This window comes from Sitophilus oryzae, unplaced genomic scaffold (genome assembly GCF_002938485.1).
Source record: "Sitophilus oryzae breed Bouriz unplaced genomic scaffold, Soryzae_2.0 scaffold_178_pilon_pilon, whole genome shotgun sequence".
NCBI lineage: Eukaryota > Metazoa > Arthropoda > Insecta > Coleoptera > Curculionidae > Sitophilus > Sitophilus oryzae.
In genome coordinates this window covers 1,543,486-1,557,958 of record NW_022146490.1, presented here as the reverse complement: position 1 = coordinate 1,557,958, position 14,473 = coordinate 1,543,486, and the positions used below count along the sequence as shown (strand labels likewise).

General features: G+C 30.2%; 2 protein-coding genes and 1 pseudogene across 2 annotated transcripts; 1 reads left to right on the top strand and 2 right to left on the bottom strand.

The window, feature by feature from the left end:
* Nucleotides 1-584: 584 nt before the first annotated feature.
* Nucleotides 585-2,246, bottom strand: LOC115882598 (annotated as a pseudogene).
* Nucleotides 2,247-2,540: 294 nt separating this feature from the next.
* On the top strand, nt 2,541-13,350 carry LOC115882596. Its single transcript, XM_030900792.1, has 7 exons — nt 2,541-4,140; nt 4,198-4,345; nt 6,121-6,366; nt 6,429-6,596; nt 6,655-6,809; nt 8,720-9,001; nt 12,281-13,350. The coding sequence occupies exons 1-7, from the start codon at nt 2,864-2,866 to the stop codon at nt 12,339-12,341; spliced, it is 2,337 nt and encodes a 778-aa protein (XP_030756652.1). The 5' UTR covers nt 2,541-2,863; the 3' UTR covers nt 12,342-13,350.
* On the bottom strand, nt 13,343-14,212 carry LOC115882597 (40S ribosomal protein S26). The gene is made up of 3 exons (XM_030900793.1): nt 14,099-14,212; nt 13,680-13,857; nt 13,343-13,622 (listed from the first exon to the last, which is right to left on the bottom strand). Exons 1-3 carry the CDS (start codon nt 14,099-14,101, stop codon nt 13,453-13,455), a joined length of 351 nt encoding a protein of 116 aa, XP_030756653.1. The 5' UTR covers nt 14,102-14,212; the 3' UTR covers nt 13,343-13,452.
* Between the last annotated feature and the right edge of the window lie 261 nt (nt 14,213-14,473).

Genomic DNA, 14,473 nt, shown 5'->3' with positions numbered 1-14,473 from the left:
TACTAAAACAAATGTTGACTAGTCTAGATTGTGAGGTTGCAAATTTTTAACAAGATTTAATATTTCTTAAAAAAATATTTTTATACATAAATTAACAAATTACTTGTCACACAGAGATGATAATCATTATTAGCCAACTAAGAAAAATTTGGTAATTTATATTAATAATAAAATTGCTTGCTTTCTTTATAAAAGAAACTTTAACTAATAATATTCATTTTTATTGATACCTACTTAAAATTGTTTAAAACACTTATTTCATCACAAAATGGTGAACGCGCCCTACTTTACATCTGTTTTTAAACTGCTGCAGGTAATTCAAATTCTTTATTGGACTTGACATCTAAAAAAAAATCTCACACCTTATTCAAAGTCTCACACGAATTATTTATCTGTCATCAAACAAAGCACGCTTATCAGAAAATTTTTTTCTGATGAAGAAAAAAAAAACAAAGTTACCTTGAAAGTTGACTTAATGCCATGTTTTGTCGATCATATGCCATACTAAAATTAAAAAAAGGTAAAATGTGAGTTTACTACCAAAGAGTTCAATATGAAGTCAATAAAACTACAATATTAAAAAATTATTCAATTTTTTTTAATTTACAAAAATATGTAGGTCCATAATTTTGTTTCATAGAAGGTAAAACCAGATGTCCTAATTTAACTGTATCTCTTTTAGCAATATTATAAACATTCCTTCCTTGCAGTAAGGCTATAGATAAGTCCCTAGAATATAAACAAATTAATAAAACAACACATAAATCAAAAGAGATAATTTACTTCACTACAATATTAAACTTTGTTTCCTCCCCAAATTCTTCTCAGTGCCATAGATACAACACCATCATTCTGTATAGGGCTTAGAGAACAAGTGGAATATACAACTACTCCTCCAGGTTTAACAATTTCTTAGAGCATTAAACAATAATTCCGCTTGCAATTCGGACAGTTTCAACCTTTCTTTTATTCTGAAGGTTTGAATATATTATTGTCGTTTTCTTTCAAAGAATGTCTATCTGTTGTACAAGGAACATCCACAAGAATCCTATCATAATACAGGTCTTCTATAAAGCTGCAGCATCAGAATTTTGGAGTCTTATTTTTCTTGTGTGTCTAGCCATTTTTCATTAAAGTCGTATAAAAAACTGGTTAAAAACACTCTGAATCCTGTTAACTCTGGAGTTTGATAGATCATTTGATACCACTAATTCAGGATACAATGTTTGTATAGCTAGTAGGCTTTTTACCACCCGGTGCGGCACACATATCTAATACTTTAGAACCGGTTTAAGATCCAAAGCTAAAACCGGTAGTATTGAACCACCATCCATTAGATAATAATTTGACACACCGGTTGAACTTTTTTTTCACTGGTTCAAAATCGTTATAGTTATCCATTTCATAGCAATATACATTAAGGTTGTCTGGAAAATTTAGATTATAGTCTTTTTCTATCTTAACTTGTGAAGAAGCAGTGCTATCGAACATTTGGTAATAAGTCGATTCAGGAATAAAGTCTTCTTTGCCTTTTATTTTAGTGGCTGGCACGAATTCATTAAGAATCTCTGTAGATAAGGCGTTTTTGAATCTACTATTCTTAAGTGATCTAACTCTGCATGCTCTAATGAAGCTTCTAATGAATAATTTTTCGTATTTTCAATTTTTTCACTTGGTTTCTCCTCTGTCTTTTTCGATTGCCTTGCCTGTTTTTCCAGTTGCTTATCAAGATTCATTATTTGTTTTAATAATTGCTTATTTGAATTTTCCCGTAATTCTTCCTTCATATAGTCCTTTTCAAGATTAAATAACGTCCTCATATTTAGAGCTCCACTAAGTTCAAGTTTTGACATGGTTTGCTCGCAATCTCCGAAATTATTAATAACAGCAACATATTTTGGTTTTGCTAGCAAACCCTCCCTTATCGAAGGCCATTGTTTTTTAAAAACTTGCTTATAAAAATCGTCGAAGTGGTCTAAAGCTTTATCAATGGGGTGAACTTTTTTACGCACAACCGACTAAAAAAGGTAAAATTTAAGATAATTATTTATTTATAAATGATAATGAGTACCCAGTGGTGAGAAGGATTTTTGTATCTTCTGAATGTCTTCGAAACTTGATTAATTTCTCTTAAAACACTATAAGAAAACATTTTTTTAGGTAAAAATCTTTTTAAATTATTTCTAACCTAAAAATTTGAATTTTGATTTGAATCAGCTGTTGTAATCAGCGCGAAATTTAAGTTGTTGTCCCTTCAATCTTTTTTAATTTTTATTTTCACTAAAATCTGCTTCAGTATTGGAAAATCCTTTTGTAATATGAAAATTAAATATTTTTCTAATTAATTAATAGAATTTGTTGCATTTCTTTGCGTATATTTTCTGGTTATTTGTGAAAAAACTTAAATTATTTTTGGAGTCAATACTATGTACTAAGAACACACGTATGTCGCCCACTGCATTCCATTTTATTTCTTCAGTTGGAGTGCGACGGAGATAAAATCGATTTTGAATCTGAATACAAATATTCCCGGGGTTGAATAAAAATTGGGTCCCTTGCCAGTATTGATTATCTTATGTTTCAAATGCTCATATATTGTGTATAGAGTGCAAAACCTTGTTAATTGATTTGTTTATAGCGTTACCACGGCCTATATCACGAACAGAAAGTGTAAACTCGTTGAAATTAACGACTGTGATAAATGATTGCGTACGAAATTTAAAGTGACTACAAACACGGAAATTTTAGATGTCCATCTGGCACAAAAAAATTACGCGTTTAAACCAAATTAAAATTTCAAACCCGTTAATTAACTTCTAATTCAAGCTTTTAATTAGTGCAGTATGGATGAGGAGGTTTTAAAATGGATTTTGGGGTTGGTGTGTCTCAAAGTGGCGGACTGGAAACGGTAAGAGCCTTGCACCAAACTATCGTAGCTTTAAGAACAGCTTTAGAACAGAGTAAAAACGAAATTTTGGAATTGAAATCAAAGGCATGGCCTATAGAATCGGTACAAGATGTTATTAGGGATTTATCCATTGAAAATCATATTCTTAGACAAAAAATAATTGAACATGACTCAAGCTTGCACGGGTCTCAAGTTTTAAACTCTGACAATGAAATAGATGAATTGATTGAAGAAAAAAATATAGATTTAGTCGATGAACATACAGTAGAACAGGTTTTGTCTGAAAAAGAAACAGATAAACATGATACTGATGAAGAAATATTAGTTCAAACTGAAGAAGATGCGCAATTAAATGTATCACAGACTCTAGTTACAAATGAGCCTATAAAAACTGATAGTACTGCAAGTACAAAACAAAAAAATGTAAAAAAAGTCACCATAATTTCACCTCCAACATCATTTCAACCCACTCCAAGACAGCTAGAAACAAGAATCATAATTAAAGCACTTAAAAAGAACAATAAAAATTCGAGATCTTTAGAGAGCCTCACAGTTCTTAAATCGCCTTTGGATAAGAAAATATCATTGTCCAAGACAATCAGTTTTGCAAACTTACTGTCAATTAAAAGGGAGCTTAATTTCAACACTGAAAATACTACAATGACTGACCAAGAGGACATAGAAGAAAGAGCTACTGGGAATCAATACAATGAGGAAATGATAAGCCCGCAAAATGATATGGATCAGGAGGTTGATGATATTGAACTGATTTTTACGACGGATGAAACTAAAGATCAGGATTTTAAGGAGGAATTGGTGCCTATAGATGCTACAGAGTCTAATTCAAACCTCCTCAACTTACCTTTAAGTGATCTTGATCAGATATCAGATAGAGAGTTAGATGATGATGTTTTTAATGAAGGGGTAGATGAGAATGCTCAGGATTTTCAGAATCAGTCCTCCTTTGAGTTGAAGAGAGAAAACTCGATATTCAACTCTCGATCCGACAATTCAATCAATCACGAGAAGAGCTTGAAAAGTTACTATTCATATCAGGATTCAAGTTTTGAGAACAAGTCTTTGGAGAAGGACGAGAGTTTTGATAGGTTTGAAGAAAGAGTTAGAATTGTAGAAACAGATATTTCGAAGTGTGGAATCCATGAAGTTGAATACGTTGGTGGTAGAAGAAATACCTGTCCTAATCCAATACAATATAGGCCTCTATCACATAGGTACATTGTTTTTTAATTGAATTTTTATTGAATTTTTTTTGGTCCTTTCTTTCGTAGGGATGTAATGAGTAAAGGTATAAACTCCAAACGAGTTAGGCCTATTCTAACTCATTCGAATGCAGTTAGAAGGGAATCCGGGGCCCAAACTGACATCTCAGCTTTACCAGGATCAGCATGGCGATCTGAGAGCAGTTTAGCTCATAAGGTTATTTCAATTTTATTATAATATTCCTTAATTTAATTATACATTTTCATAGAATTTTTAATTACACATATTATTTCATAGTTAATTGTTATTATTTTGTATTCGAGATTTTTTATACAATTCAATATTCAAACATATTTTTAAAGTTGTGGTTTTTAAAAATGAGGGTGATTTTTTTCCTAGCGCATTCGCCATAAATTTTCTATTACTAAAATTTAAAAAATTAATCTCAAGCAGTTTTTAATAAAGTTAGCTTTAATTTAACACCAAAAATAAACTAAAAAGAAGGCAAATGGATGTTTTTTATCAAAAATAATATTCTTTTTACGTTTTTAATGTAATTTTTGTAGCAATTTTATGAGAATCCTGTATAATATTTAATAAATTGTTGTAAAAATCTATACGCCCTGTATAGATAAGATACACCCAGAAATAAGTGCAAGTTTTTCAACTGGTAGTATAGTTCAACCCCAGAGACACGCCTATGAGGTTTTTTTTCACGAAAAAAAAAATTGAAAATGCGGAATTTTTTGAAAAATTTTTTGGAACTTTTTTTAGTTTTTATTTAAAAAACATAATTTCTTGATAATATGGCAACATACGTAGTAGATTAAATTTACAAAAAAGAAAATCCAGAAAAGATTCAGTGGTTCTCAAAATTTTAGCAAAAAATATTTTTCTTTGGAAATTTTCAAAGTAAAATAACTCCGTTATTTTGGACTTATTTAAAAAACGACAAAGAGAAAATATGTTTCTTTTATCGAGATCTACCACCCCTTAAAATACTTGCACTTATTTCTGGGACACCCTGTATAGAGCAAGACATTTTCCAACAAAGAAATAAATTTATGAATAAAATTCACTGATGCTGAAAAATATTTAATTATTATTATTTCGCATATATGACAAAATCAAAATGATTTTAATAGATTGGTCCCATAGAGAAAGCAATGAAAAAATTATCTTTCTCTATGATTGATCCTAAAAACTTCTAATGAACAGTTCTTCATTTGCTCGAAAAACTCTGTATAATGGCCATATTTCAGAGAACACCCGGTGTAGATTATGATGGCCTATGGTATTTTGAGATAATGTATGGTAAAAAAATACAACTTTACATTAAACATATGAAAATATACTATAGTATGTTCTGGTCTTTATTACAAAAGGAAAATCTTTTATATTGATATTTTAAGAAAAATGCATTCTTCATAAAAATTTTTGCTTGTTCTAAAAAGGTTACTCCTGTTTCTACTTTTCCAAATTTCCATTCTTTCCATCGTTTTAGAGAAAATTTAAAAATAAACATGAGAAAAAAACAAAAAAGTCCTAAAGATCAAAATGCATTTCCATGGTAATATAATTTCGTTTTCATTTTTTGTTAGATTGTTATTGATAGCAGTTGATAGTTATCGGGAAAGACTATATTAACAACAAAAAATATGACGTTAATCATAATTAATATAACCATCTATCAAAGAATGAAATGTAGGACTTCTAGGAAAAAATCATCAAACCATATTTTCACGTTTTTTTCTTTTTCTTTTTCAAGCATTTTAAACATTTTTATGAAGAATGCATTTTTCTAAAAATGTCAATAATAAAAAAAGTTTTTTTTTCCTAGTAAAGACAATCCGGGGACATACTGTATTTTTTTTAAAAATAATTTCAATGATTTGTAAAGAAATCTTTTTTGTTTAAAAATCTCAAATAGGAAGTCTGATATTTAACTTTTTCAGAACAGTGGACCATCCTGTATATAACATTTATTTTAGGCTAAATTAGGTGATCATTTCACCACTCTTCCATCAAAGTATCCAATGCCAGGATCCCGTTTACGGTTGTCCGAAAAGACAGTCGAGGCCAGAAGAGTTCTATTGTCAGATATTGGTTTTACTAGCATGGTGCCAGAATTATCCAGATCTGCCGACCATCTATGCCCTGGCGCTTTAAAACCACCAACAGTAACAAACTATGGACAATTTTTGAAAGCCACTGATTTATACTCACCAGGCTGTTTGGTAAATATAATCTTCTAGAATAGAAATATGTATAAATATCTTTAAAATGTTTTCACTATTAGTCACAAAAATTTACTTGGACTGCCAATACTGCTACTCCTAGCGAGAGCAGTCAAACCCAATCGCGTTACAGCAGTATATATCCATTGTCTCCCCCAGCACCTTCAAGGAGATGCTCTGTACCAGTCTCGCCATCCAGGAGAGCTGTTTTGAAGTCTACGTCTTCAAGAGTTAGTTATTTTGATTTTTAAAAATTTTAGTTTATTGTATGACTTATTTTTTGAACAGGTGAGGTTTGCAAATGGTTCTTTGCCAGAACTACGAACAGACTGGATAACAGTTGATAGTGGAGATAGTACAGATTCTTTGGTGGATGAGGCTGAAAATTTTCTTAGAAGATCTATAGATTGCATAGTGACCAATAAAGGATCTGTCTCATATGGGTAGAAACACAACTATCCTGTAGTACCTATACAGGGTGGCGCACCTCATTCGCCTCGGTTGATTATACGAAAACGGAAAGATGTAGAAACAAAATATTTTATGGGTATATGTAGGGAGGTAATGTGCACAATTTAAAATTATTTTGATCTATCACTATTTGATCCATACCAAAGTTATATTTTTTCTTATGGAACAGTGTTAAACAAGTGTTAAATATGTTTAAAATCTTTAGTTTTTGAGATATTTAAAGATATTAAAATTTGCATGCTACAGTAATAGAATAGACTATTAACACCCTGTACAAAACTTTTCAGAATTAATTCTTATGCTGACTTTAAAGGTAGAAAAATACACTTTACTGAAAAATGGTATTGGTTCGTTAAATTTCTACAGGGCTATCAAAAGTTGCTGCATCTATTTTAGGGATATATTTTATATAAAAACTTCGTTATTTCAAATGCAACACCCTGTATTTTTCTAAATAAATCGAAGTAGATTCAAATGCTCTTTTAAACTATATTTGGGTGTCCTATACCTATCTAGCTCAGACTTTGAATAAAAAGCGATTTTTAAATAAAATTGTAATCAAGATGGCTGGTGTCGCCATGGCAATTTTTTTAGTGACAGTTAGTGACTATTTTCAAAGTCGACATTAGTTTATGGACATTATTATTTATAATTTGTAACAGTTTACTTAAATTTACCTACAATAGTTTAATAAGTAGGTATTCATTATTTTATCAAGAAAAATAAAGCAGTATCTGCTGGCGGAACGAATAGATATGTTACTAATAGTGATATTATTTTGTGAGGAAAATTGCTTCTTGGCCTCAAGGGCTTATATACCACAGAATATCTGGCTTGCGTAGCTAGATATTCAAAGATATCCAAATAGTGCTTATACTCAAAGATATCCAAATAGGTATCTTCCTGATAAGCGTTTCTTTGAAAAACTTCTTATCCTATTTCCTATTAGAAAAATTCCGAAAAACCTATTAGGCAGAAACCTGCCGTTGAAAGTGAAGAAAATGAATTTGCCGTAATTGGCTCTTTTATAGAAAATCCATACATGCAAGTCATCGTAAAATAATTCAAAGAACTACTTCTTCGTTTTTCTTGATAGAATAATAAACATATATTTAATAAATATTATTTATTAAACTATTGTAGATAAATTAAATAAAAGTAAACTGGTATAAAATTTAACTAAGTCCATAAACTAATTTCGATTTTGAAAATATGTAGCTACTGTCATTAGAAACTTGCCAGGACAACATTTATTGAAAAATCGCTTTTTATTCAAAATCTGAGAAAGATAGGTATAGGAAACCCTAATATAGTTTGAAAGAGCATTTAAATCTGCTTCGACTTATTTGAAAAAATACATAGTGTTGCATTTGAAATAACGAAGTTTTTATGTAAAATAAATATTTAAAATAGACCAGCAATTTTTGATACCCCTGTATACATTTAAGCAAGGAATAATATTTTTCTGTAAAGTTTATTTCTCTGGCATAAAAGTCAGTATAAGAATTAATTCTGAAAAGTAATGTACAGGGTACAATAATCTATTCTATTGTAGCATGCAAATTTAAATATCTTTAAATATCTCAAAAACCAAAGATTTTAAACATATTTAACCCTTATAATAAATACCTTTTTTGGGCACAAGAATCCAAAAATGAAATAAAATACCGGGTGTTCCATAAGAAAAAATCTAACTTTGGTATGGATCTTAGTTCTGAAACAACCTGTACATTTCAAAATAATTTTAAATTGTGCACATTACCTCCCCACATATATCCATAAAATATTTTGTTTCTACATCTTTCCATTTTCGTATAATCAACCGAGGCGAATGAGGTGCGCCATCCTGTATGATAATATAATAAAAAAAACATCTTTTTAGAGAAATTAAAAAGACTGTGCCTAGAAGAGCCTCAGCCCCAGAACCAGCAAGGGACAACGTTCCTCCACAGGGCTGGCAACCGTTTTTGCCACGATTACCAAGAGATTTAAAATTGGACAACTGGGTGAAAGTGATTACGCTGGAAGGTAGAGTCAGGGGAGGTAGAGTTAGGTATATTGGGGTTGTAGCAACACATGGACAAGAGCAATATGTTGGTGTTCAATTAGCTTGTCCAGAGGGCGTTAGTGATGGTGTTTATGGAGGGAGAAGGTACTTTCAGTGGTGAGTAAAGATGTAATGAAAGTCTTTGTGAGATACAGAGGCCTAACTGTTTTGACAATTCCTCCAAGTGACGTCAATGGACATTTAAAAAATGACAATAGACACAATAGAACTTACTTTTGAATTAAAATGACATACAACTATGACCTATTTATTATCTCTTTTGACAGTTATAATAGTTATTTATCACTTTTTTCATCTTTTTGTAGCCTCAAAAATTATTAATAAATATTAATATTCCTGCAAAATAAAAAATATAAAATTCTGTAATAATTTGGTGACGTCATAAATTGTGTCAGACTTTTCAGGCCTTTCATCTTACCAAGGTTGCAGTCTTCAGATAATTTTTTTTAATATTTTTTTTGATCTTAAGTTTTTTTTATTGATTTAGTGTTTCTCTACAAACTTATTTTAGTTCTATAGAGTGAACCTAAATAGTTATATTATACAGGGTGAGTCTTAAATAAGTGCAAATATTTTTAGGGGTAGTATATTTCGACCCCAGAAACACGATTATGAGGGTTTTTTCGCGAAAAATGTTGAAAATTTAAAAATTTTTGGAAAAAAGTTTTAGTTTTTAGTTAAAAAACATAATTTCTTGGTAATATGCAACATAGGTAGTAGATTAAATTTACAAGAAAGAAAATCCAGAAAAGATCCAGTGGTTCTCAAAATTTAAGGAAAAAATATTTTTTTTAGAAATTATCAAAATAAAATAATTTGTTTTTTTTTGAGCTTATTTGAAAAACGGCAAAAAGAAAATGTTTCTTTTATCGAGATCTACCAGCCCTGAAAATATTTGCACTTTGCAAGACTCACCTTGTATGTAGACATATATGTAATTCAAAAATAGTTTAAATTAAACAAATAAAATTTAGTTAATCAACTTGCGTTTTTAGATAGAATACTTGTTTTGGGATATACAGGGTGTTCAATCAGCGACACCACTTGCAAAATTATTATTATTAATTTATAATTTTAGAGTTTCAAACTTTTGGGGCTATATAGGGTGCTACAAATTCGAGGTACATTGGCTACATTCGAGAGCATTGGTATCTCGGAAACCGTAATAGAAACGAAGATGGTTAAATTGGGGTGAAGTTGCGCTTTGGGGTGTTCGCCAACATGCTATTAAAAAAGTTTCAATGATTACTGAGTTTTTTGAGATTAACGGATTTTTTGAAAATTGATTTTATTTTTTCCTGTCGTTGCTTTTTAGAAAATCAAAAATCTAATTGCACATTCTCGTAGCCACTTTATCAGGGCTATCTGATAGTATTTTTAGATTTCAAATTAGCTGACAATTTGTGAGATACATAGGCCAACTTAATTTTTTTAAATACGGACCTGCATTTGATGTTTGAGACTTTGAAAGAATTCAGTCTCCTGAGAATAAGCTTTTTGATTTTCTAAAAAGTAACGACAGGAAAAAATAAAATCGATTTTCAAAAAAATCCGTTTCTCCCAAAAAACTCAGTGATCCTTGAAATTTTTTTGATGACATTTTAGTGAACACCAAGGCGCAACTTTGCCCTAATTTAACCAGGTTCGTATCTATTACGGTTACCGACATACCAATGCTCGTACCCCGAATCTAGCACCCTGTATATATTTTTTGTACAGGGTGGGTCAAATTCGACGCTTTTAAATGGAAATACCCTTTTCTATAGGAGATAGACGAAAACTAATATCGGTGTCTGGAGCTCAATTTTCATCAAAAACATGATGGTGAAAACTGCACATCAATATCTGTTACCGTTTCGGAGTTACGGGGTGTTTCTCAAAAATGTGCATTTTTAACAAATCGCTGTAACTTTTTTGCTATGAAAAATTTTGTATTTCTATGAAAACATTTCCAAAGCACCTTTTTACGTAGAATTTAACGGTTTAAGTATAATTTTTTTAAAATTAATAATTTAAGAGTTATTAACAGAAAAAGTAATTTTTTATTTGGGACACCCTCTATATTTTTAATTAACTGAAAAGAATTTAAAATGACCTTTCCAAAAATATAGCACACTTGATATTTTGTTATAATCCCCTTTGAAATACAGGATTTATAAAAGTTTGCCACTTTTAACTAGTAGGCCTTGGACACTTTATTGATGATATGCCCTTAATGAAACTCGAAAACATATTTTTCCAGCAAGAGGATGCACCGCCTCTGAAAGCTGAAGTTATCAGAAAATTTTTGCAGTCAATTTCAAGAATAATTGAATAGCTAACCAAGATCCCAGCCGTTGGCCGTCGAGGCCGCCTGAGTGCCCATGGATAAAATCCTATGGATATATTTGCGGAAGATTAAAGGCTCCTTATTCTTCCGTATAATCTAGACAAGAATTAGAAATACTTAGCAGTTACGAGAGGATATTTTTCACCCTCACTAAGTTAATAAATTCCGCGAGAAATGTTCAAAAACTGCCCCGTCTGTCCATAACAGAAGACGGTTGATATGTCGAACACCTGTAGCAAAATCTCATGTCTTGTTTTCCTATTTATTTTTATTGTTATTAGATATAGTTTAAATGTGTTGATGTTGGTTGAATATATCTTAAGTTGTTATAAAATTCTGCATCTCTCATAGAAAATATTATTTTCGTTTTAATTATGCTCACAGCTAGAATTTTTTTGCATTACAGTCAGTGCCATTCAAAGCTTACTTATTTAAAGCGGGCGAATTTTTATATACTCTATATCTCGAAGAGGAATCGAGCAAAATATCAAGTGTGTTATATTTTCGGAAAGGTAATTTTAAATTCTTTTCAATAAATTAAAAATATACAGGGTGTCCCATATAAAAATCAAATTTTCTGTTGATAATTCTTAAATTATTAATTTTAAAAGAATTATACTTAAACCATTAAATTCTACGTAAAAAGGTGCTTTGGAAATGTTTTCATAAAAATACAAAATTTTACGTAGCAAAAAAGTTACAGCGATTTGTTAAAAATGCATATTTTTGAAAAACACCCCGTAACTCCGAAAAGGTAACAGATATCGATATGCGGTTTTCGCCATCATGTTTTTGACAAAAATTGAGCTCCAGACATCGATATTAGTTTTTGTCTATCTCCTATAGAAAAGGGTGTTTCCATTTAAAACCGTCGAATTTGACCCACCCTGTGCATAAGATCATTTAAAAAGGTGTCTTAATATTTAAAAAAATTACCTTTTAGACATAATTTTTTAAAATGCAATATAGTACCGAATTTTTGGCATTTATTTATTAACTCAGCTCCAGTTATTATTTTTTATACTTAATGTGAATTATTATTGCAGTGAACCATATCATGGTATATTTGTACCATTCAAAAAAGTGATTATGGGTTGGCGACCATAATTTTGAAAAAAAAGAGCTGCTGATCAAGGGAACAGTTTTGGTTGTTGAAGATAGGTTGTAGGTAGTTAATGCATCTGTGTATAAAAAAAAAGAAATAATATAAACAAAGTATATGTGCCATAAACTATTTTCCTATAACAATTTCTATCCAATCCAAAATTTCTAGATTTCTGTTACATTTAGGCCTAAAAAACCAAAGATATTTTAGAGGATATAAACTTTTAAACCCCTTACTCAATAAATCACTTTTTGTATATGTACAAAGTTAGTACAAATACAATTTAGAACAAGATCTTCCAATTTAAAATTGTCTCTATTCTTGTCCAATGTTGGTGATAATTTTTTCTACCTAAAATACTTTTTTAAGTCTATTTTAGTTAATATGGCTCTTTAAAAAACAATATTATAACCAAGATTTTAAAAAATGATGCTTTATGAACTGCCGCTGAAAGGGAATTTTTAAAAATTAATGATTTTTTTTAAATTAAGTACTAAATAATTGGAGAAATATACCTAGTCATTTATTGGTGTTCTTAGCTAGTAAGGTGCCCTAAATAAATATTAAAAATATATGTTAAAAGCACTATCGTATTGGTTAAGTCATTCTAAAAGTCAAGTTAATGTGATTTGAAATGTATCCAAAGAAATTCTATGAAATTTTCGAATCTCGGTCTATGCCAAAGTTTCCAAATGCACTTATTTGCTTAAAGAATATAAATAATACATTTGAGTAGCCTATTTGGAATTGAAATATGTATTTTTATTATTTAAAACTGTTATCTTGCTTATGTGATCAAGAAAAGTTATACTATCATATAGCAAAGGAATAAATACATATGTAAATTGTTATTTTTGTAAGTAACAAATACGTTAAATTTCAATTCAGTTCTTTGTAGGCATAGTGTTAAAATGGAGAGATATATAGAATGCTATCAGTATTAAAAAAAAGACTTGCAAATATGTTACAATATCTTAATAAATTTAAGATGGAAATAAATGTTAAACAATACTTTTGTTTTATTTTAGATTAAGAAACAAATAGTTTCAATAAAAAACCTTACTTTATATCCACATTTATTGGAAAATTTTACTTAAAATAAAAGTATAATAACTACTTTCTTTGAGCGGCTTGGGCTCTGTTGTTGTCACGTCCAGGATAGTTCCTTTGTGGTGGAGTCCTGATTCTCCTATCCTTTTTGCTCCTGTTACGCACTACTTTGCTATGGATAGCACAGGATACGCAATAGTGCAACTTTGCGTATAACTTGGGGAGAACGTATTCTGTAAAGATTTATTTTTGCATTAAAAAATCACAATTTTTATTAAAATTTTACTTACGTGGGTACACGGACGCGTCGGAAATATCTCTAACAGCTGCGGCTTCGACGATATTTCTAATCACGAACTTTTTGATGGCTTTATCCTTAGGGACACATCTAGCACAGTTGGTACAGCGTACTGGTTGTACGTGTCCTCTTCCGTGCTTAGCACGACCGCCATTCCTTCTTTTGCAAGTCTAAAACACATTTTACCTATTAATTAAACTATATAGTCATATTTTCCACAATAATCGTGGCATTCAACATGCTTTCAAACTTCTTTTAGGTTAAGTTAATGAAATAAGCTCATACAAGGCTATTATACTCAAACAAATACCCTCTTTAGAATCTTATTAAAACTACATTTTTATAATAACTGAAGACTAACATATTATCACATTATTTTAAGGATTTATTATAAAATTAGGAAAAATTTACCATTTTATGTTTTCACTTGCACCACTGACAATTCAAAAGAAATTTTACCGGAATGGCCTGTCATAATAGTAACATTCCAGATGGCACTACTACCGGTATGGTTTAAGCGCGAAATTTAAAATGAGAAATTTGAAAAATATTCAAAGGAAGGTTGATGAAATGAAGCATGAAGTGTTTCTCTATTTATGATAAACGAAATATATCTATAAAGAATAATAGGTGTTTTTCTTTAAACGATTTGCAACCACAAATGGAATTTTTCTTGTTTTGATACAGATTTGCCTTTTTTTACAAAATGTTGCAAAGCTTTCTCAATAATATAGTTTTCAGAGAAAGTAGTCGTTTTTGATATAAATAGTAGAGAAAAAGGCACAT